At 45.4% G+C, this 25,278-nt stretch overlaps 1 protein-coding gene across 1 annotated transcript in view; it reads right to left on the reverse strand.

Annotated features, from left to right (window-relative positions):
• Nucleotides 1-11,755: 11,755 nt before the first annotated feature.
• LOC147678676 (cysteinyl leukotriene receptor 2-like) overlaps nucleotides 11,756-25,278 on the reverse strand; it is a 262,059-nt gene continuing 248,536 nt past the window's right edge. Inside the window, exon 2 of the mRNA XM_086946621.1 lies at nucleotides 11,756-13,669. Within this exon, the coding sequence (XP_086802747.1) occupies nucleotides 12,596-13,648 (1,053 nt within the window). The 5' untranslated portion in view covers nucleotides 13,649-13,669 and the 3' untranslated portion in view covers nucleotides 11,756-12,595. The remainder of the gene's footprint in view (nucleotides 13,670-25,278) is intronic.

Consider the following 25,278-nt stretch of genomic DNA (forward strand, 5'->3'; position numbering starts at 1 on the left):
CAGGGCGCGTAACCCATGCTCCAAGCACATGGCATTTAGACCTAAGATATCAGCTGTCCATCTGGTTATCGGGGGGGACTCAAGTGTGGGAATGTCCCAAAGTTTGTCTTCCTCTGATCCCAGGGGAGAATCACCAGTTATTAAAGGTTCAAATGTCCGATTCAAATCACCTGCAATTAAGATGTTTTTTCCTGCAGATTCAATGTCAAGAATATTAAAAAGGCTCATAAGTACCTCGGATCTACCTTTACTACCACCTCTGGCATAGATATTATATACATCCATGGAGAGGGGTAGATCACTGGACAATCGTATAAGCTGAATATCTTTTTGGTCAAGTTCTACACTTTTTACAGCAATCTTTAGGGACTGCCTAATCCATATTGTAAGGCCCCCCATAGGCCGCCCTTTGGGACCCTTGGTGGCCGGAACATAAAAGTTTAAATACCCCAAAGCAAAAGTAGGCTCACACGCCCAAGTCTCTTGGAAAATACAGAGGTCGTACCTATTTATGAATTCAAACCATTCTGCACTTTCCATTTTAGAAGATATGCCTGCTACATTCCATGACAGGATATTCCCTGAAGTTGGTGTCATAGAAATACCATTGGTTGTAGAATACATGTTTGACACCATACCCCCTGTACCCTGGTCTACATTCGTAATATTCGGTGCCCCAGCTAAATCAGCAATCAAAGGCCCCAACGGGCTAGTTGTTATAGGGTCATGAGCTAAACCTGATAGACTTATGGCATGAGCAGGTGCAGACACAGCATTACAAATAGGTGGTTGTCAATCACAGTCACTTAAATTGGATAATGAGGAAAATCGATTTTCTAGCCCCAGACCCCAGTCAACTGAGGCAACATCCTTCCTCCCCCTCTTAGTCACAATGTTCCATTTAGTTCTTAGAATACTTGAATTTGGTCCGCTTCCCTTTCTTGGGTAAAAGAAGTCCAAAGTCAAAGGAACAATTGAAGTTGTTCGTCTTTGCGGTGGTAAGATATTCGGTAGGATGTTGGGCAAAACCCCAGGGTCAGAGAAGTGGAGAACAACACACTCCCCTTTAAACTTTTTTACTCTATCCCCTATCCACTGAACCCTTCGTGCTTTGACAAGCTCTTCAGAAAGTTGCTGCTTTCCCCAAGGAGTAATTACCATATTGGTGGTTAACCATGATAAAGATTTGTTTCGTAGAGAGGATGCTGTTTCCCTCTCACCTTGAGCCAGAGCTGGAACATTGGCAAGGACAAGTACCAGTGGGGAAGCTTCAACCACAAGTTCAAAGGTCCCGTTTTCAATAAGCGGGTCTTCAGCAGCAGGAGCAGGGATCGAGGCAGTATGAGAAACACCTGGGAGAGTATTATTCCTTGCCGTTAGGGTGTTCGTTACCGGAGCAGTGACAGGGTTAAGACCACCAACGGCTGCAATTACAGATTTGTTAACAGATTCCTCTATCTTTGCAAGGACACTTTCTGATGGTTTCCCAGTCTCGTCTATTGATTTTTGTAGTAGACCTTCCAAACGGTTGACCTCAGAAGTTAGCTTGTCTATTTTGCTAACTAAGGGCTTCATTGCACCTTTGATTTTTGAGTCCATTAAGGTAATCAGTTTATTAAATTGAGCGTTCGAAAGTGTAATATACGCTTCACTAGTCAGATCATGCTCCTCCTCCTCAGAGTATTTCCTCGGGGGGTTTGCTACTCTATTTTTGGCTGACCTAAGGCATTCCCGTTTACCCAGAACTGGTGCTGGAGGAGAAATAGATTGATCCTGGCTAATAGTAAGATCAGCCAGTACCTCGTTGGCACTCAGATCTTCAACTCCAGCAACAGTACCACTTGGCTGTATAGTAATAGTATCTGGGAACAAATCAGGAGTGGCACTAATAGTGCTGTTATTTACTAAAAGGCCAAAAGGGTCATCAGCCTCAATATCGATAAATGGAGATTGAGCAGATAAGTCGATTCCCAAAGAGGCTCTTCTATCAAGGTTGATTTTTTCTACTACCTGCACCAGATAATTTTCCATAGTGTTAGTAGACGTGGTTAACTTTTTAGGGGGCATTATGAACTGTATGAGCAACCAGAGTCAATATAACTTACGTAACAAGCTGGTCGACAGTATTCGCAGCTCAGCAACAGCAACTCCAGGGCAGCGAGCCAAGAGACCAGGCCCAACCCAACCTTGGCCAACCTCGGACGACCTCAGACGGCCCGCCCTTTGCCCGGGCTTCGTCCGGGCGTCCCGCTCGCGTCCCGCGAAGCGGGTGTCAGCGCCGCTTTTGTGCGCCTCCTGGCGCCCTCGCGTCACTGTGAAGCGCGCCGCCGCGTAGGCTGCCGGGAATTGAAGTCCCGGAGCGGCGACGCGTGCAGTCTGTGCAAAGGATGACTCTCGGCGGTGGCGGCTTGTCTCCTGTGCCCCATGCAGCCAGGAAGGAAAGGTCCGGTCTGTGGCAGCGTCAGCAGGTAAGTGAAAGGCTCCCCCAGCTCCGCCGGTGTCAGCGCCGCTTTTGTGCGCCTCCTGGCGCCCTCGCGTCACTGTGAAGCGCGCCGCCGCGTAGGCTGCCGGGAATTGAAGTCCCGGAGCGGCGACGCGTGCAGTCTGTGCAAAGGATGACTCTCGGCGGTGGCGGCTTGTCTCCTGTGCCCCTGCAGCCAGGAAGGAAAGGTCCGGTCTGTGGCAGCGTCAGCAGGTAAGTGAAAGGCTCCCCCATCAACATACATAAATATAAATTAGACAGTACCATAAATCTTAGCAAAATATATTATTCAAGCATTTCAATCCATACTCTCTTCTTTCCAGCGAGTAATGGGATCCCAAATCTGTTTCCCAGTTTTCCTTCCCTTTTTCCCTTTCCTTGCATAGATCTCAATCTCCAAGTTATATATTGATAGTAATTTAGCAAGCCATTGATGGAATGACGGTGGTAAAGGATCCAGCCATGCAGATGCAATACAGAGTCTCATAACTGACATAGCTAAAAATAAGAAAGATTCCCCTTTGCCCTTATGTTGACCCTCCTCCTCTTTTACCCCCAGAAGAATTATCGAGGGGGTTAGGGGAATATTTGTTCCTAATACTTGATTTAAAAAACCCTCTATGTCTTTTATGAGTAGCTGCAGGTGAGAACATGTTGCAAATACATGTATTAGGTCTGCCTCTGAGTTTCCACATCTAAAACAATTGGTTCCTGCTGTTCCACCCCATTGGGCTATCTTTGCAGGCGTATGGTATAAGTGGTATAGTGTTTTGTAGTGTTGCGCCTGAAGAGGCGCTGAGCATAACAGTGTATACCCCATTTCCAAAGACATGTAAAAGCTTTCCTCCCTGACTTCCAAACTTCCTTTCCATTTATTTGCCCATTTTTCGATATCATCCTCTTTTGAATGTAATAACTCAGCGTAGAATCTCTTTATGGTACATTCCTCACCTGCTTCAATCACTTCCATAATTGCATTTTTACTAAATCCTGACGAGCCACCTTTTTTGCTAAGTAAGAAACTCCTTATTTGTAAATACTTAAAAAATTGTCTTTTATCTATTGCATACTTAGCTTGTAGTTCGGAAAAGTGGTAGACCCCTTGCTGTCCCATAAGGTCACCTATCCTTCTAATTCCTTTTCTTTCCCATACTGCAAGTATAATATCAGAAGCTACTTCCACAGGTAGGCTTGGATTTCCTTTCAATCTAGTGTACGAGTTATACCGCCCCAGCCCAAACCTTTTAGTAAAAGCTTTCCAAACAGTGTGAGCCGCTAGGAGCGTTTTAAACCGTGTCCTTTTGAAATAACTGGGTTCAGTATATTTTAGGAAGACATTCTCTGCTTCTGGGCCCAACAGCAAGCCATAAATTGCTAATGATCCAAACTCATTCCAGCCTTCCGATTCTCCCCCCCCCCCCCCCCCACCAAACCAACCATATTTTGCAGAGCTGCTGCCCAATAATAAAGCTTTAAATCTGGCAATGCCCACCCACCCCTCTCCCGTGGTAGTGTCATAAATCTAAGTGCTCTCCTGGTTTTCCCCTTTGCCCATATGAATCTGTTAATCATATCTTCTATCTTCTTAAACAGTTTGGCCTCGAATAGTAAAGGTATTGCTCTAAAAAAGTAAAGAAACTTAGGTTAAACCAACATCTTTACTACATTTGTTCGTCCCACAATTGATAGATGTAAGTTATCTAGTCTATCCAGGTCCCTCCGCACTTTGTTGATTAATGGTGTTAAATTCTTTTCCACTAAGCAGTCTAAGTCAGCCGAAATAGACACTCCCAAATATGTACCTGCCTGAACAACTCGGCTATCTGTACACGTAGTATTATGATTTTTAATTATCTGGGTCTTATTGGTGTTAAGTTTATAGCCCGAGATTTTTCCAAACTTTAAAGCCTCTATTTCCACTTGGGCAATAGCCTCCATTGGTGTTGGTGTAATTACTGCAACGTCGTCAGCGTACGCTAGTATTTTACAATGGCCAGTTCGAGTAGGCAATGGTTTTATCATATCGCACATCTCTATTCTTCGAATTAGTGGGTCCATGTACATTGCAAATAGCAATGGAGAGCAGGGGCAACCTTGCCTCATACCTCTCCTTATCTGGAATTGTGTTGTAATCCCCACATTCACTCGCACAGAGGCCACAGGGTCTACATATAGCGCCTGAATTGCTTTAATAAACCTTTTTTTAACTCCTGATCTTTCGAGAGTATGCCACAGGTAGTCCCAGGAGACCCGGTCAAATGCTTTTTCAGCATCTAATAGCATAATCGCCATTGGGTCCCCTGAGACTGCTGCGGCGTCAAATAAGGTTATTACCTTGAGCGTATGATGTGTAGTGCTCCTTCCAGGAATAAAACAATGTTGGTTATTACTCACCACCCTATCTATTATTTTGGCATATCTTGTTGCTAATACTTTAGAAAAAAATTTAGTATCCGTGTTCATCAAAGTAATGGGCCTGTATGACCCCGGTTCTTCCGGAGGCTTCCCTTTTTTTAGAATTATCACTATTTCAGCCCCCCCCCCCCATGACCTAGGTATTGAATCTCCTATTTGTGCCTGTTGCATTGTCCTAGTTATGTCGGCTTCTAAGATATCCCAGATTATTTTATAAAACTCTATTGGGATCTGATCTGGGCCTGCAGCTTTTCCAGAGGGGAGATTCGAAATAGCATTTTTTATTTCTTCCCCCTGAAAGACTTCCTCTAGAGTATCTACCTCTTCATCCGTAAATTTAGTCACCGGGATTTCCTGTAGATAATCTCTGATTTTAGTAACGTCTCCCCTTATTGGTTCCTCATATAGCTTCTCATAAAAGTTTCTGAAAACTTCCCTTATCTCCCCTGACTCTGTATGAATCCTACCAAAGATATCCCTGATCTCCCTCACAGTTCCTAACGCTTCTTGCTGCCTTGTTCGGACAGCTAAGGTTCTACCCACTGTTTCGCTAAATTCGTGACATTTTTCTCTTTTTGCTGTATATAATTTTGCAGCCTTTCTGGCGATATCTCCCTCTGCGTCCCCTTTCGCTTTTAGAAGTTCCAAGATTACATTATCTAATGGGGTACCACTTACTATACACTCCTCTAATTTCTCTTCAGCCTTGAGCACTGCCTTTGCGAGTTCCATATTTCTCATCTGCTCCTGTTTTCTCTTATAAGAGTTAAAGCTCAGGGTTTCTCCCCGGACCCCCGCCTTGAAAGCATCCCATACTACCCCTACAGTAGAACTATCTCTATTATTCTCGAAAAATTCTTTGATCCATACTTTCATGTAATCCACGTATTTTTCTTCCTGCAATAATCCTCTTTCAAAAGTCCACTGTCTTTGCTCTCGAATATTTGCCAGTTTTGTTAGTGTAAGGATTAGGGGATTGTGATCACTTAAGATCCGTGGGAGTCTTTCTATTCTTGATTCCGGTATAAGTGTATTTGATATAAAAAAATAATCCAATCTTACACAGATTTTATGTGGGGTCGAATAGTATGTATAGCCCTTATTTCCTGCCCTTCTTTTCCCCCAGACATCAGATAAAGTATTATTTGCCACTAATCCCTGTAAAGCATGACATACGCGCCTCTTTCTACCAGAGTATTTACCGAATGAGCCTAAGCCTAGACCATCAGCGCCATTGATATTCAGGTCCCCTGCCATAATAATTCTGGGAGCCCAAGTAGCTAGCTCCACGTCTAAAAATTGAAAAATCTCCGGGTCATCCTCGGTCGACCGACAGATCCGCAATCTGATTGTTCACACCTGGAAGATGTTCTGCCAGAAGATATATGTTTTGTGGAATGGCCCATCTCCATATGCTGTGCCCCAGTTGAGACAGCTGCAAAGAATGTGTTCCTCCTTGTTTCTGTATGTAATACATTGCTGTCATATTGTCGGTGCGGACTAGGACAGTTTTGTGTAGGAGATGTGCTTGGAATGACTTTAACGCTAGAAATATTGCTAGTAATTCCAGGTGAATGATGTGGAGCATTTTTTGTTGAGTGGTCCACCTGCCCTGAATTGTGTGGTTTAGGAGATGGGCTCCCCAGCCGATGAGTGATGCGTCCGCTGTTAGCACTATTTGTGGAACTGGCTCGAAGAACGGCCGCCCTTCTTCTTCTTTTTGGTCAACTATAAAGTCTGCACCCATCAGGAAAAATCATCCTTTCACAGTACACAGGGCGTATTGGACACTAAAGAAGTTTTCCAAGGGAGACAAGAGGAGAAAAAGTGCTCTAAAAGCTCTAAAAGCAGTGATAAGAAGGGGGCTGATATTCATATGTTCTGGCAGTGCCCCCTTTTGGACACCTTCTGGCAAGGAGTGGGTAAGACGATTAATAAGGTTATAGACAAAAATATTAAGGTAAGCCTAGCAATGACAATATTTGGTGTTATTGAGGGGCGTGATAAACAGGTGAAGTTGTCTAAAAAGCAAAAATCTTTGTTGTTTGTAGTAATACTGCTGGAAAGAAGGGAGATATGCCTAAAATGGGTTATGTTTCCCCCCTACAAGTCCTTATTGGGTATTATTTGTCCAGATAATGAGTGCCTTAGAATGTAAATCTTCTTCGGTTAAAAGAGTAAAATTTTGGGAGCTATGAGATGTACGGGGAAAGATCCTACATTTATGATGGCTGAAACAGTGGGATAAGGATTTTCTGGTCCTATGATTATGATATCATTAACCACATTTCTGGGAAAGAACTTGGGATACAAGGGTCCAAAGAAAAAATTTCCCAATGCTCATTCCAGATAAATTGCTAAGGAGGCTCTGGGGTTGGTTTTTAGGGCACATTATGGCTTGAAGCCTTGTCCCAAGCAATGAATAGGGAAATCAATGGCGCCGCTGTGCCGTTTAATCAAACCACTACAAGTCTTCCTGATGTAAAATGTGGACTAAAAAAAAAGAAAAAAGATGTTTACCTGTAAGATGGAACTTAAACAGCAGGTAATTAGTCACATCGGCAACTTTAAGCAGGAGGACCTGCTCCAATCTCCAGGGATCTCGTGATGAGGTCCTTAATGCTTCAGGTTGTATAGTAGGAGGAGCTGGGGTGAGTATGTTTATTGTCTTCTGGGAGCTAAAAAGTGATTGTAATGAAAGCAAGGTAGAAGCATTGCCTTAGAGCGCATCCTTTCTATTGTTAAATTGCTTAAAGTTAGTCTTTGATTTCAGAATTACAGTAGGTAGTATGTTAGGAGTTGATTCCAGGTTGTAGGGGGTTTGATGTTCTATTGCTAAGAGTTAGAGAAGAGGTCAGCGGTTAAGAGTGTTTGGAATGCACTCGATGGTTAAATCTGTTCAGCTGAATGAAGCTCTGTAACATGTCCATGAGGCTGGTCTCTGTGTAATGGTTAGCTCCATCATGGTGATAGACTGGCGGGTGGTGTCTTCTAGACGTCTCCTCTATATATGCCAGAAGCAGTGTGCAAAGTGGGTAAGAGGGGAATGTCAGTGGTTTTAACATTTTTGCTCGTTTGGGTGATATTGTGAGTTTCTGATTGCCTTCTATTGGCTGCTGTGTGCTGCTCCTCAACCACAGGTAGTCACAGTTTGGGAGCATATCTGAGACAGAGTTTCTGATTGATTTCAATAGTTGCTGAGAGCTGTTCCTCAACCACAGGTAGTCACAGTTTGGGAGCATATCTGAGACAGAGTTTCTGATTGCTTTCATTGGCCGCTGTGTGCTGTTCACCAACCAGGGGTAGTCACAGCTTGGGAGCATATCTGAGACAGAGTTTCTGATTGCTTTCATTGGTTGCTGCGTGCTGTTCACCAACCAGGGTTTGTCACAGTGTGGGAGCATATCTGAGACACAGTTTCTGGTTTGCTTTCATTGGTTGCTGTGTGCTGTTCACCAACCACAGGTAGTCACAGTGTGGAAGCATATCTGAGACAGAGATTCTTGTTGCTTTTATTGGCCGCGGCATGCGGTTTAGCAAGCAGGGGTAGTCACAGTGTGGGACCATATCTAAGACAGAGATTCTGGTTGGCTTTCATTGACCACTGTGTGCTGTTCACCAACCACAGGAAATCACAGTGTGGGACCATATCTGAGACATAGATTCTGATTGGTTGCTGCGTGCTGTTCACCAACTAAGGGTAGTAACAATTTGGGAACATATGTGAGACAAAGTATCTGATTGCTTCATTGGTTGCTGTGTGCTGTTCACCAACCAGGGTTAGTCACAGTGTCGGACCATATCTGAGACAGAGATTCTGATTATTTGCTGCGTGCTGTTTGCCAACCATGGGTAGTCACAGTTTGGGAGCATATGTGAGACAGAGTTTCTGGTTGGCTTTCATTGGCCGGTGCGTGCTGTTCACCAACTAGGCGTAGTCACAGTGTGGAAGAATATCTGAGACAAAGTATCTGATTGCTTCATTGGTTGCTGCGTGCTGTTCACCAACCAGGGGTAGTCATAGTGTGGGACCATATCTGAGACACAGTTTCTGTTCTGCTTTCATTGATTGCTGCATGCTGTTCACCAACCAAGGGGTTGCTTTTAAAAGCATTTTTCTAAGTTGCATGTTGCACACACACATGTCCTTTGGACATGTGTGTGCGCAGCACCAATGTAGATTACCTTTCAGGGGTGCTACAGGGTCTCCTTTGGACACCCCTAGCACCCTTGAAATCGCATCCTTATTTGCGATTAGCAAATTGCTAATCGCATATAAGGAATAACTCCCAAGGGCCCATAGGAATGAATGGGGAGTTATTCCTTATTTGCGATTAGCAATTTGCTAATCGCAAATAAGGAATGTGTAGGAATCGCAATTTATTTTGCGATTCCTACATGAATCCCGTTTTGCGAGTCTGTAATAGCGATACCTTATGAATCGCTATTACAGACTCGCAAAACGGGTCTTTGATGAATCTGGCTGTTTTTCCTTAATGGGTGGCCAATGGAGCTTAGAGAGAGCTGAACCAGCGTGAGAGTACCTGGGAATGTTCAAAAGCAACCGTGCAGTCGCATTTTGAAGCATTTTCAGTCTGCCCCGGGAAGCCCCAAGATATGGCACATTGTAGTAGTCCAATCTGGACACCAAGAAAGCCCAGACAACTGTGTTTTTCACTGACTCAGGTAAGAAACTGAGAATCTTTTTAAGTATTTTTAGTATGCCGACCGGGGCAGACATCTGGCTATCAAATGACAGGGTACAGTCAAACACGATACCCAGAAATTTTACTTTTGGTTTGGGGGTCGGTGTTGGACCTAGATCGTCTGGCCACCAGGCCGAAGACCATATTGAGGGCTGTTTCCCACCACCATGACTTCAGTTCTTTCAGCATTGAGTCTAAGACAGCTGAGATCCATCCATTCAGCTGGATCGACGAGACATGATCTAAAGCTAGCCGCTGTAGTACCTTCATCCAGAACCAGAGTGATGATTAACCCGGTTACCGCGGCCGAAAATCTGCCACGGTGCGGCAGCTTTGAAGAGTGGGCGGGCCGCGTCAGCCAACGGACGTGCGCAGCACCACGGAGGTAGTGCTCGCGACGGCTGTTGGCCGACAGAAGCAGTGAACGGGATAACTGAGTGTCATACTCAAATGACACAATCTTGACCCCATGACACTTGATCACCTCAGCCAGAGGGCGCATATAGAGGTTGAATAGGGTTGGACTCAGGGCTGAGCCCTGTGGTACTCCCTGCTGCAAAGGGAGGATCTCAGAGGTGCATGGCTGCAGTAGAACTTGAAAGATGCGGGTCTGGAGATAATCTGCCACCACTCAGTAGCACAACCCCTGATGCTGTGTAGCCACACCCGATCGAATAGGCGGCCATGGCACACGGTGTCGAAGGCCACACTTAGGTCCAACATGATGAGGGCCGCTGTCTTGTCCTCAATAAGTCTGAGAGACTCTGAAGCCAACACAAGTGTGGATTCTGTACTAAAATGTGTTCTAAAACCTAACTGAGTTCCATGCAGAATCTCTTTCTCGTCGATGTATCTAATCAACTGCTGGTTGACATGTTTTTCTGCAATTTTAGCAAAAAAAAGTAGCAAAGATTTGGGGCTGAAGTTCTCTGGTTTAGACGGATCTAAGGATGGCTTCTTCAAGAAAAGGACAGCAGATGCATGCTTCCAATTAGCAGGGACCTGACCCTTGCTGAAAGACAGGCTGAGCCAATCAGAGTAGGAAGTATAGCTTCTGTTCCTCGTTCTCACATGGTAGGTGAGGCAGGGGCCAGAGAGGAACCAAGGGGCATATTATCAAGTAATAGCGATATTTATCGCAAAATGCGCTTAGCGAATTTTTTTTATCGCTGACTATCGCTGGATATGTTAGCAGAGAAAACATGCTATTAGCAACGTTCTTCTCCATTGTGGTAAAATATCCAGCGATAGCGGCGAAATGCGTGAATATCGCTGAAAATACACCGATATTCACGCATTAGCGACCAAATGCTCTTAGCCATGTTATCCACCTCCCATTGAATAACATGGCTAAGAACTGGTTTGGGCAGGTGTTAGCATTTGGAGATATTCGCGCTTTCCATCTCTACACCTGCATTGATAATAGGCGATAGCGATGTTAGCGACTGCTTTCAGTCGCTAGCAGGTTGGGTACGCCCACTTTGCATGTCATTAGCGATGAATATCGCTGACATGCAAAGCGGGCCCCAAACCGCTCGCTATCGCCTACAAGCTGACGCTAAAGCGGCGATAATCTCATATCGCCCGCCTTGGTAATATGCCCCTTGGTTATCTGAGGTCAATGGAAGCGATTCTGGGCCTCAGCGCCACTTTTTCGAGATACACCGGATTTTTAAAAACATTTAATAAATTCATTGGTTTTTGGTTAACCTAATAATGAAACCATCGACACAGAAACCCCACAAGAACACCCCTCCAAATAAGACAATTTGTCCCTCATTAGATCATTCACTTGTGAGATTGTAATATTCCCCCCCAATCCCCACCGGGTTTTTAATTTGACTGTTCATTCCAAGGGGCACCAATCAGGGCTTTGGGGGTCAGTCTGCTGTGGGTCTGCTGGACTCCACCCTTGCTGGAACCTGTTTTGAGGTCCTTCAGTAGGGCTTCGCTGCAGTGTCCATCAGGGTAACACTCTTGCAAGTTCTGTTCTCAGCCTGGATTCCAAAACTGACCCCCGTTCCCTGAGTAATGGTGGATAATATTTGCCATGTTTGATGATTCCTTTAATTCATTATCCAAACGAAGGCCTGGTTCAAAGGTGACACCCAGAGTTTTACCCTTTTGAATTAGGTAAGGCAATTAAAGAGTGGGAATCAACAAGGTTTTTTTATTTCTTATTTCTATCAAAAGGTGTTCAAAACATAATAGATATTAAGGGTTATTTACAAGAACATATATATTAAAATACATGTATCTTCTTCTCCGGCCTTCACCTCCAGGAGAAAATCTTTGTTATAAATAGTTTTATTTATTTTTCATACAAAAATATTCCCATGATGTCCATCCTCCCCCTATAGGCAGGTGTCCTTCATTTAGATATGTGTGCAACCTATACATTGAAAGTTCCGACGTCACTGTAGGATTATCCAAAGTGGTGAACTTGTAAATCTAACATAAACTGCATACGGTCATGCGGAAAAAGTGCTGCCTTTACAAAAAATATATGCTGCCTTTTCTTTATACAGCTCTCAATTTAAAAGCATTGGTTACGCCATATTCACAGGTTCACACGATTTGCAAGTAACACAGGAAGTTGCAGGTCCACTTTTCAGCTTATTTCTTTGGGTTTAATTCCCATTTATGTCATTTCCTGTCCCCTATCAGTCTGGTATATACACATTTTAAAAATGTTTTGACGAACAAGGAACACAGTGCAAACACCAGTGTAGTCAAAGTTACTGGCTCCAGGCAGTTTGTCATCTTTAATCAAGTCCTCATCTGCCCAGGTTTCACTCTAGGCATTTCTCAAGGATCTCATTTGCATTAAAGTAGAGCCACGCCTAGGATGCTTGATGTATCTGCTACATAGTAGCCTTCGGCCCAGAACCATCCAGCCTCACCCTTGTGGACTCTTGAACTTTCAAAGTTGTGTGGCTTTTGTTCCCCTTCCCACACCTTTGGCATCTGTTCCATGAGAGAGACGCAGGTCTCATTTCTGGACTGCAGCCGTCTGGTCCTCACACACAAACAGAGAGTTCTCAGCATTTGGTGTTGCCTCCAACATGCTATGTGGTACCGACTTCCTGAACGTGGCAGACCTGCTGTTGCGCAAGGACTTTTTGAGGGCGCGCCGGAAACTGGTGCCAGCGAAATAGTACAGAAGAGGGTTGAAGCAGCTGTTGGAGGCGGCCATGCACAGACTCAGGACCACAATTTTCTGCAGGCGGGAGGTCTCCGTACAGTCGCCCTGGTAGGTGGATGCAAAATGGAGGTGAACCGTCCTGATCACATGGTACGGGAAGAAGCAGAAAAGGAAGACGGTGAGGACCACGCTCACCAGGGCCACCGAACGTCGCCGGCGGGGCTCGCACTCCCCCAGTTCCTTCGTGACCCCCCGAAGCTTGTGAATGATGCAGACGTAGCACACAGTGATGGCTATAAACGGCAGGAGGAACCCAATCACCAAGCCAGAGTAGTTCATGATCAGCACGCGCCCCAGGTATGTTGGGTTCCGAGGCTCGAAGCATTTTATGGTTCCGTTCATGGAGTACGACCTGGAAACTAGGAATGGCGACGTCAAAAAAGAGACCAGAGCCCATATTGCGATAGAAATGACCACACACCTTCTGCAGTTGAAGACCCGCCTAGCCTTCATAGGGTGAACCACAGCCACGTAGCGGGAGATGCTAACCGCGGTGAGGAAGAGAATGCTAGTATACATGTTCACGTAAAAAGCATATATGCTGATACCACACATGGGGTCGCCAAAAATCCAGCCCTCCTTCCTCAGATAATAGTCAATCCGCAGCGGCAGGGTCAAGGTGAAGAGCATATCTGAGATGGCCAGATTGGTCATGAAGATGGAGCTGGGGGCCTTGCTGGGGAGGAGGCGTAGAAAGACGTAGAGCGCCACTATGTTGGAAGTGAAGCCAATGATGAAGGTGACCACGTAGCAGGTCGTGTAGATGGGGATCTTGAAGTCCTCACTGTCGCAGTAATGGAAGGATGAGTTGTTGGCCATCCCTGACGCCATCAGACCCATCACCGGGCATCCGACTGAGACCTGGAGGGGCAAGAGGAGCAGAGGTCAGACCAACCAACAGGATGCATGGTCACTTTCAGCAATTTCTAAGCTTTCTCATATATTTAGAAAGTATGTTTACAACTGGATTTAAAGGTGGTGCAAAGTTTCTCAAATGTCTTTCGCTCCCTCAAGCCTTCAACTTCTCGCGCCTTGAAAGATAACTTCAATAGCGAACTGGGCGCTTGAATAAAGTTGCTGCTCATTCACTGCCACACACCAACTGCCCACCAGGGGTCACTGCCGTACAACATCTGTTCTTTAATTCAGAAACACAGACCATTCCATACTGTGACCAGCCACTAGGTGTCGCTCCAGTCGAAAGGCCCATCTGCTCCCTTCCTCTATGGTTGAAATCACCTCTGCTACTTCAACCAGGTCCTGTAAGACAGGGCAAACCTACTCCCATGCATTCTGTAGTTTGAGAACCCAAAACAAGACATTTATATCATAATACATATTGATCAATGTCACAAAAAAATTGTTGCAGACTCTTCAAGCTGTCGATTACACTTGAAACTGGTCCCGGGCACCAGTTTATATAATTATATGTTTCCTAACACCAAAACCGCTGTGGAATCATTAATAGACCATATTAGATGGCTATCCATGTTGTACGCAAATCAATGTCAAGTATTCCTTCTACAATCAATTAAAGAAGTGTGAGTCTTCTTCTGTGGAAAAATAATTAACTAGAGTCATAAATGACTGTATCCCACAGTATGAAAGGTATGTTATGGCGACGAGGTTCTAAAGTAGGCTAAATAAATGTTTGGGCGAGGTAGATAGGAAATAGCATTTTTTTTAGAGGGCGATGGAGAAGGCTTGTGCCTACCGTAGGGGAAACTAACCTCTGAGACAATATTGACTCTTAGATCTGCTGGGTCTCCATCCTGGGGCTGATAAGAGAGTTCACTGGAAACCTGACAAGAAACTAAATGAGTTAGTGGAGTCGAAAGGGCTTCCACTGTTTGCTCTTTAATTAAAAGGGCTTTTGACTCAACTCTCATTTCCCACTAGTGTCTATTGTTTGGGAGCTTCACCGCTCGCACGTCACCGAGAGATTGGACGTCAACGAGAGATTGGACGTATTGCATCTGTCGCATTTACCCTGCTCCCTCCGAGCCAACAAGATGTTTGGGCTTTCTTAAAATTAACACCGACAAAATGGAGGTTATGCAGTTTGGCAGGGGACTGACCCTGTGGAACCAAACATGGTGGCCAACAGAGGTGGTTGAGTGTCCCTGCCCAACCACTAAGGCTAGGAATCTAGGAGTGATCCTCGATAACCAGCTAAATTTTGCTGGTCAGGTCAACCGCCTGACGTCCTCTTGCTGCTTTTTACTGAAGATCCTACGCAAGATGTTCACTTTCATTCCACAGGAACTTAGGAAAACTGTGGTAGTAGCTCTCATCCTTTCCAAAATAGACTATTGTAATGCCCTATTTTTGGGCATTAACAAGGTGCAGATGGCTAAATTACAATCTCTACAAAATGCCGCCGCGCGACTACTATTGAATATTCCTAAAGGTCATTAATCTTTTGCTGGTATCAGAATACTACATTGGCTACCAACCCAACAACGAGTGGAATTCAGGCCCCTGTCTGGAACATAAAGCATTGTACGGAGGAGGGGCCCTCGATATGCAGAAACTGTTTCTCTGGTACTCACCCACGAGAAACCTCATATCTACCAACGCGGGTTTGGTACAAATTCCTAAAATTCGTAGAGCAAGATGGGGCCAGGAGTGTATCCATTCTGCAGCTAAATTGTGGAACAAGATGCCGGCCGCCATGAGGCTACAGCCTAATAGGCAGTTTTTTAGGAAAACGCTTAAAACTTGGCTGTTTCCCCCCCAACTAAGGGGCCGATTAGGATTGCGGTGAATCCGCATCCTCCGGGCCGGCGGAAGCCACCGCCGGCCCGGAGGATGCGGATTCACCGATGCGGTGATTGCAAAGACCCCCCGCCAGATTAGGATGGCAGGGGGGTAATCTGCGGACGTGAAGACCGTCCGCTGCTTTTTCGCCACGGTCCCGCGGCAGAAAAGCTCTAATATGGTGGCGGTGTCTATCAGACACTGCCAGCCATATTAGGATTCATGCGGAAACATGCTTTTCCATGGCGGGTTTTTTGCAGTGGAAAAGAATGTGTGTTTGGTATCTGGGGGCCCGTTTTGGGCCCCCAGGGTGTTGGGGGGTGGGGGGTGCACATGGGGGGTACCTATGGTACACCCCTGCATTTACATGCACAAAGCGGCAGGCACCATGCGGTGCCTGCCGCTTTGTGCATGTAAATGTTAAACATGCATTTTTAACCTTGCGGCGGGTGCTGCTTCAAGCAGCACCCGCCGCAAGGTTAAAGGAACAGGATGTGACCGCCAGGGTGGCAGTCACATCCTAATTTGCATGGAGGGACTGCCGCTGCCCATGCAGACGGTCCCTCTTCCTCGGAGGTGGCGGACGGACGCAGGTCCGTCTGCCATCCTAATGACCCCCTTAATTCCTGTCCTAATTGAGCAGCTCCCCTCACACCTCCCTAGCGCCAAGACACCGCGGCAATCGAGCGCTTTATAAACCTACTTTGCTTACTTACTTTACTTACCATCTAAACATGAAGATTTCGTGGTCTTATGCATCACCCTTCACTGCCCTTCCCCTCTCCTGCCCTGGTCCCAGTCTCTGCTGCATTCACAGCCATCATCACGCAAGAATCCTTACCATGGCCAAGACTTGGACCCCAGGGGCAGATCAGCTCAGCTGGTGCAGTGGGTATGACTAGTACCAGGCTCCAAGCTGTCAGGGCCAGTAGACCTCAAGCCCCAGCCATTATTCCAGTTGGGAGGCTGAAGGGGTGTGCCAGGTCTGACAAAGTGGCGGATCCACTTTCACTTTGTTAACCCTGGCCTGACTTCCTGAGGGTTGAAAGAGAAGGAGGATAAAGAGATGGGCCATGTCCTGTGAGCAAAGGAGGCGGTGGGGGGGGGAGGGCAGATGAAGAACAAACAAAGACAGGCCCCTTTCCTCTCCAGCTGAATGGACTATTCCCAGGCTGTGGGCTTTCAGAAAGATCAAGCAAAGCTGTTAACTAGGGGGACTAACAAAGGTCAGCGCTGCTGAAGAGCCACTAAGGACACTTATAGCCCACATATTGGACGTCATCACTGACCCGTATCCGAGGGACAGTAAAATCCCTATAGAGACAATACACTGGGGCCATTTAACCCCTCCCACGCTGGTGACGGAACCGCTCCGTCACAAGCACAGCTCACCCGAGGGGCGTGACGGAGCAGTTCCGTCACCAGCGTCGGAGCGCTGCGCGACCCCCCCACCCCCCCCCCCCCCCCCACCCCCACCCCCACCCTTAGCACTGCGGCGGAATAGCCGCGGCAGCGAAAGGGTTAATATACTCATTAGAGACAGAACCACCCATGCCAGCCAACCTTTGTTAGATAAAAAACTCCGTCACTTCGAGTCATTTATCATCTCAACTATCTCTTAGATGCTGAAAGATAAATGGAGTCAACAACGGATAAATGTGTGTTTAAAGGTTCTAATCCCATTTCTGAGTTTGCTGATATTACTTTTACTGGTTGCTGTTGCATAGCGCTCATGCAGAAAGGAGTCCGCTTCAGAGCACTACTATAAACATAGCAAGGTCACCTGACAGAAACCACACTCATATCCCGCAGAAGACTTTATTCAATCTAACACAAAGAATTCATGTTTTTTTATGTTCACCCAATGAGCTCTAAATATTCTCGATGGGAGCATAGGAGTACAGAGGCTTGAAAACAAAATGTGGATACCTTAATTTCTGTTTTATTCTATCGATCGATTGTATAACTGAATGTTTATGAACGCATGTATTGTTTTTTTTTAAATGTCGGGTATATAAGCTGCACCTCGTCTTTGATTAAAAGAAACAGATCCATATGTTTTAAAGTGTGACCTCATGTAACGCAACTGGTGCTTTGTAAAGCGCTCTGATACCCGATTCCGGTCAAGTCGCGCTATATAAAACTCTGCAAAAAAACAAGTGAAGAGTATGTCAGGGGAGGCGGCACCACTTCATTTGACATCACTAAATTACATAACTGACATTATGTAAGCGCTAAACCCCTCCCCTGCTTAAAGTCTACTTAAAGCTTTCAGTCTGACAACCGCCCCCCAATTTTAGGGATCCCCGTTGGGCCAGCCCCCCACTGTACCTTGACAGGAACTGCTGCCATGGGGCTTCCTGTCAAGGTACAAAACGTTTGGTGGGCAGCCACCAGACTTTTACAAAGCTTTGTTTTCCAAAAACAAACTCCCAAAATTGGAATTTGTTATTTAAAAACAAGAAACTAATTACCCTCAAACCCAGTAGTTTTTTCTTTGCATGGGAGGGGGATTCAGTTGTGTTTTTTTTTTTGTCGCCGCCTACCTGCCGGTGCGGGGCATAATAAAGGGCATCAGGCCTTTAACCATGATTAGGGCGGGTGGTGTAATGTCCTTCCTCCTGCAGCCCCTACTCTGCTTGGTTGTTGGAGGAAACGTTCCAACGTTGGATCCAATGGGGGCTCCTTCGATAGAAAGCTGACGTCCTCCTAACCCTAAATAGAGTGCGTGGACCATCTGCTTGGCATGCGGGGTGCTCTGTCGCGTTTGCGGTAGAGTATCACGTCTGGCAAACTATGACTCATGGTTTCGTCCTACATCGCGTTGAAACATGGACTCATCGCTTCGACAAGATGGTCCTTCTTGATTCCAAAGCCCTCTTGCATTTCTTCCTTTCTACACTTTTCTCGGTTGTGACCATCAGTGGAGGCTTGATTGACCGCCTCCATCTTGCCTTGGGATAGATTCACTAAAGATTCCTGAGTTACAGGTTTTTATCTTCTTGGTCCTAGAGAAGTATGCCTGCTCTTTGTGCATTGTCAGAGGCCTGGTTAGCAATACTTTAGGTCTTGTCTTACAGGACGAGTTCCTGAAAACTTGTGGTTTCCAGAGCTACAGGAGAGTTTCTTTACAACTCTTGTAAGTCTCTAGCGGTAGGTACTTTCCTTACAAGTCTTGTAAGTCTCTAGTCGGAGGCACTTTCCTTACAAGTCTTGTAAGTCGCTAACCGGAGGCACTTTTCTTACAAGTATTGTAAGTCCCTAGCAGGAGGCACTTTCCTTACAAGTCTTGTAAGTCTCTAGCAGGAGGCACTTTCCTTACAAGTCTTGTAAGTCTCTAACAGGAGGCACTTTCCTTACAAGTCTTGTAAGTCTCTAACCGGAGGCACTTTTCTTACAAGTATTGTAAGTCTCTAGCAGGAGGCACTTTCCTTACAAGTCTTGTAAGTCTCTAGCAGGAGGCACTTTCCTTACAAGTCTTGTAAGTTTCTAACAGGAGGCACTTTCCTTACAAGTCTTGTAAATCTCTAGTCGGATGCACTTTCCTTACAAGTCTTGTAAGTCTCTAGTCAGAGGCACTTTCCTTACAAGTCTTTTAAGTCTCTAACCGGAGGCACTTTCCTTACAAGTCTTGTAAGTCTCTAGTCGGAGGCACTTTCCTTACAAGTCTTGTAAGTCTCTAACCGGAGGCACTTTTCTTACAAGTATTGTAAGTCTCTAGCAGGAGGCACTTTCCTTACAAGTCTTGTAAGTCTCTAGTCAGAGGCACTTTCCTTACAAGTCTTTTAAGTCTCTAACCGGAGGCACTTTCCTTACAAGTCTTGTAAGTCTCTAGCGGTAGGTACTTTCCTTACAAGTCTTGTAAGTCTCTAGTCGGAGGCACTTTCCTTACAAGTCTTGTAAGTCTCTAACCGGAGGCACTTTTCTTACAAGTATTATAAGTCCCTAGCAGGAGGCACTTTCCTTACAAGTCTTGTAAGTCTCTAGCAGGAGGCACTTTCCTTACAAGTCTTGTAAGTCTCTAACAGGTGGCACTTTCCTTACAAGTCTTGTAAGTCTCTAACCGGAGGCACTTTTCTTACAAGTATTGTAAGTCTCTAGCAGGAGGCACTTTCCTTACAAGTCTTGTAAGTCTCTAGCAGGAGGCACTTTCCTTACAAGTCTTGTAAGTTTCTAACAGGAGGCACTTTCCGTACAAGTCTTGTAAATCTCTAGTCGGATGCACTTTCCTTACAAGTCTTGTAAGTCTCTAGTCAGAGGCACTTTCCTTACAAGTCTTTTAAGTCTCTAACCGGAGGCACTTTCCTTACAAGTCTTGTAAGTCTCTAGTCGGAGGCACTTTCCTTACAAGTCTTGTAAGTCTCTAACCGGAGGCACTTTTCTTACAAGTATTGTAAGTCTCTAGCAGGAGGCACTTTCCTTACAAGTCTTGTAAGTCTCTAGTCAGAGGCACTTTCCTTACAAGTCTTTTAAGTCTCTAACCGGAGGCACTTTCCTTACAAGTCTTGTAAGTCTCTAGTCGGAGGCACTTTCTTTACAAGTCTTGTAAGTCTCTAACCGGAGGCACTTTTCTTACAAGTATTGTAAGTCTCTAGCAGGAGGCACTTTCCTTACAAGTCTTGTAAGTCTCTAGCAGGAGGCACTTTCCTTACAAGTCTTGTAAGTCTCTAACAGGAGGCACTTTCCTTACAAGTATTGTAAATCTCTAGTCGGATGCACTTTCCTTACAAGTCTTGTAAGTCTCTAGTCAGAGGCACTTTCCTTACAAGTCTTTTAAGTCTCTAACCGGAGGCACTTTCCTTACAAGTATTGTAAGTCTCTAGTCGGAGGCACTTTACTTACAAGTCTTGTAAGTCTCTACCCAGAGGTACTTTCCGTACAAATCTTGTAAGTCTGCAGCCGGTAGCACTTTCCTTACAAGTCTTCTAAGTCTCTAGCACACAGCTTTCCAAACTTTTCATGTTGGTGACACACCTTTTTGCGAGAAAAAAATTTAGGGACACGGTAACGTGAGCGAGCGCAGCGAGCGAGCTCAAACCACCTAAGGGGGTTGGTTTGCATGGTTAAAGTGATGCAACGGCGGCACAAGGGACATGGCCATGCCAAGGTTGTATGCACGAAATCTGCATGCATTTTATCACTTGCCTAAGGATTACATTGCTGCTTCAGCCTGCCTTAAATCGAACCGGTGGCCTACAGCCCACTGATCCATCTGTCCAGTACTGGTACTCTTTTGTAACATGCACACGTCACTTTTCTCTTGTAACATACTGTTTGCTACCTCTTACATTTTGTTTGCTCTCGATACGTGCGCAAGTGCCACCATTGCCTCATGTAACGTTTGTTCTTGTGTTTGAGTGTACTCCATGTATTGCAGTATTATACCTCTACTTGTACTTTGTATGCTTTTGTAACCTGCACAGATGTCACTTTTTCCTCCTATAATGTATCGTTTGCTCCTCTTGTATTTTGTTTGCTCACAATTGTCACTATTGCCTCATGTAACTTAACGTTTGCCTTTGTAATTTGTTCACTTGTCATTTTCTCCTCATGTATCATTACTGTTCCTATTGTGAAGCGCTCTGACGCCTTCGGGTAAAGTCCGCGCTATATATAAAAACGCATAAAATAAATAAACAAGTCTGTCCTGGAACATTTGTAAACCGGAGTTAGGGCCAGAGCTGACAACGTCTGTACTGGGGAACCAGGTGCCAATCTCCCCCTTTTTGATCGGTCTTAAGGTCTGTCCAAGGTCGATGAAATAGGAATCAGTGAGTGTGGAAGTGGAAGTGTGCAAGAAAGCAATTCAGATGCGTGGCGACTGTAAAAGCCTTCCCATACGTTCTTTTGTTATGTCCTGAATAGTGCCTTCCACCGCCACCCATTAGATTTTACAGCCCCCTCTTAACCCATCTGTGAAAGATCTTTGGATAAGCAAATGACTCAGCAGACACACCCCTGCTCTGATTTACAAAGCAGCTCACGCTGGGTCCTGGTGATGAGCTCCATTGCCTCCCCTTTGGAAGTCGCCGCAAGTGGCCTGCAGCACCAGAGATTAGTCACGGATCCGCGAGACGCGCCCCAACGCACGCCTCGAGGGGGCCTGACTGGCGCGACACACCTATGTACGGGGCGCGACACAGTAACGTGTCATGCCACACAGTTTGGAAAGCTGTGCTCTAGCAGGAGGCACTTTCCTTACAAGGCTTGTAAGTCTCTAGCCGGAGGTACTTTCCGTACAAGACTTGTAACTCCAACCAGAGGCACTTTCCTTACAAGTCTTGTAAGTCTCTAGCGGTAGGAACTTTCCTTACAAGTCTTGTAAGTGTTTAGTGGGAGACATTGGCTGGTTTGTCAGCTCTAATGTCAATTTCTTAGTGACTAAGGGGCATATTACCAAGGCAGGCGAAATGAAATTATTGCAGCTTTTGCGGCCGTTTTCGGCCGCAAAGCGGCAATAATTTCATCGCCCTATTAGCAAGCTGTCGCTAACATCAGTTAGTGACAGCTTTTAGGTGATAGCGGGCGGTTTGGGGTCCGCTTTGCATGCCAGCGATATTTATCGCTAATGACATGTAAAGTGGGCGTTCCCAACCTGTTAGCGACTGAAAGCAGTCGCAGGCGCAGCGATTAAAAAATTCACGCTAAGCGCAAATATCGCTGAAAACTAACGCCTGCTCAGACCACTTCTTAGCCTGTATATCCAATGGGAGGTGGATATTCAGGCTAAGTCCCTATTAGCGATAATGCCTGAATATCGCTGAATTTCCAGCGATATTCACGCATTTCGCCGCTATCGCCGGATATTTTATCGCTTTGGAGATAAACATTGCTAATAGCACGTTATCTCTGCAATAAAATCCGGCGATACGCAGCGATAAAAAAAATGTCGCTAAGCCTATTTAGCGATAAATATTGCTAGTTGTTGATAATATGCCCCCAAGTTAGTCCCTTATAGCCATATGTGATGAGGGAATTCTGCACTGCTGTTGGGGGAGGGGTCATTTTCCGGTACGGAACTTTATTGATCCCTCTAAAACAGTTTGCTTTTATTGTGTTACAATGAGCTCCCGCAGTAAAAGCTGAAATTGAATATAGTGGTTGGTGCACTTAAACTGAATCAGACGGATCATTGACAACTCTCAAATTGCATTTCAGTCCAGTGACATCAAGCATGTATGCTTCTTTTGGAGAAAAGACAGCGAGCAAATAAAAAGAAAACAAACCACAGGACACACCAGAAGCTTTGGAGTCAGTAAATAATCATTTAGTACTTTTTCTAAGCATGGCCCAATCTATATCTTCTATACTAATATAATAAAGAGAGAGCCCAAACCTTTGAGGCGGGTAATCTCAGGAACCACAACACCCAATACAGCGTTGGAAAGGGCAGTTGCAGCAGAAGGACATAGGCTATGCATTGCAGACGCCCACCATATACATTTAAAAGGTAAAAGAACCGTGCCAGCAAATTAGTCCCTTGTGGGCGTGTCTGCGTTGTGCTGTGGGCGTGTGCTGGGGGCGTGTGGTACGTTCCGCCCTTCATGCCATGTCTCATATCGTGTGCTGATCCCACCCTGCTCCCTTTAAATACCCCTGCACCCCATAATCATAACCCACCCTCTCAAAACCTGGCTATTTTCCCAGGCTTATTGCTGAGCTGCTTTATTTCTACTTTTGACTGCTGTGCTGTGTTCCCTCCTACAGCGCCATGAAGCCCTTGGGCGTACGAGCGCTTAATAAATGAATATTAACATTAACATTAACATTAACACCCTTACTCCTTAAAATACCCCAACACCCTTAAACACTAACCCATCTTAACCCTATAAATATACCCTGTACCCCAAAACCCAAACCTACCCCTGAACCCTAAAAATAACCCTGTACCCCAAAACACAAACCTAGACCTGAATCCTATAAATACCCCTGTACCTCAAAACCCAAACCTACCCCTGAACCCTAAAAATACCCCTATACCCCAAAATCCAAACCTAGAACTGAACCCTAAAAATACCACTGTACCCCAAACCTACCTCTGAACCCTAAAATACCCCTGTACCCCAAAACCCAAAACCCTGAACCCTTAAAATACCCCTGTACCCCAAAACCCAAACCTACCCTTGAACCCTAAACATACCCCTGTACCCCAAAACCCAAACCTAGCCCTGAACCCTAAAAATACCCCTGTACCCCAAAACCCAAACCTAGCCCTGAACCCTAAAAATACCCCTGTACCCCAAAACCCAAACCTAGCCCTGAACCCTAAAAATAACCCTGTACCCCAAAACCCAAACCTACCCCTGAACCCTAAAATACCCCTGTACCCCAAAACCCAAACCTAGCCCTAAACCCTAAAAATACCCCTGTACCCCAAAACACAAACCTAGCCCTGAACCCTTAAAATACCCCTGCACCCCAAAACCCAAACCTACCCCTGAACCCTAAAAATACCCCTATACCCCAAACCCAAACCTAGCCCTGAACCCTAAAAATACCCCTGTACCCTAAAACACATACCTATCCCTAAACCCTAAAACTACCCCTGTTTCCCATAACCCAAAACGATATCTGAACCCTTAAAATACCCAAATATCCCCAAAACGTATACCTCAGTACCCCAAAACATATATCCCTATACCCATACTTACCTTATCCAAACATTTTTTTAAAAACATGCTTTTACCATTCATGCATTTACAACGAATTTCGTTGTAAATGTATGCGTGGTAAAAGCATATAAAATGTAATGCCATGCGTTATAATGGCATTGCGGAGTCATGGTACTTTCGTAATGAAAGTATGCGGAGTGATGGTATGCGGGAAGAAAGTTGCGGAATAATGGGTGTTTACCCTCCCCCGGTAAGTACATTAGTGGCACGGTGGCCCACATCTCCAGCAACATACTCATATTTTTTCACCAACCATTTGAAAAATGCACAGGTCTCTCTCATTGATGGCCAGCACCGACATACACTTTAAGACACACCTCCCCAAACAAGTTCTAGAATTGCGAACTTTAGAGCTGGGGAGCTACGTTCGAATCTCGGCATCAGCTCAACATCCTGTGATTCCAGGCAAATCGCTTTGTCTCCCCGTGCCTACCACAAATGAATGTGTTCTTCTGTAATGTAAATTGTGCTCATGCCATGTTGTCGAGTTTGCGCTATATAATATTGCAAGGAAAAATAAAGTAGGGAAACTCGAGTTCACACACTACTGAACGCGCACTCTTAAGTGCATCAGCAGTGCACTGTGAATCGGAGCGTTTCACAGGCCTGTCACAGATAAGAAATGCTATCAAAACGAAATCCTACAAAGCAATATACTACTGGCTGGCAGCAATTCATACCCGGACAACGTCGGGACAGGCTGCTAGTAATTTATAAAAAGATATCATTGAAAAGGGAGCGGCCATCAGTGCAATACAGGTAGATCCTCTGCTGGTCTGGTCCTTACTTGTGGTGGATTCTTTCTTGCTGCAGGTCCTCCTCAAGGTCTGGAGAATCTGCACTTGATTGGTAGAGCTATCCTACTAGACTGTGGGCCACCTCATTGGCTTCCTTGTTTGACATCTGCCAATCAATTGGATTGGTTCCTCAGTGGCCTGGTCCTCAACACAGCAAGAAGACCATACAAGCCCTGCCTCAAGATACTGAATAAATAAAGTGAAGGCCTCTAGGGGCTTACATATGATGACACGTCTCCTT

Source organism: Lissotriton vulgaris, chromosome 12, assembly GCF_964263255.1.
Source record: "Lissotriton vulgaris chromosome 12, aLisVul1.2, whole genome shotgun sequence".
NCBI lineage: Eukaryota > Metazoa > Chordata > Amphibia > Caudata > Salamandridae > Lissotriton > Lissotriton vulgaris.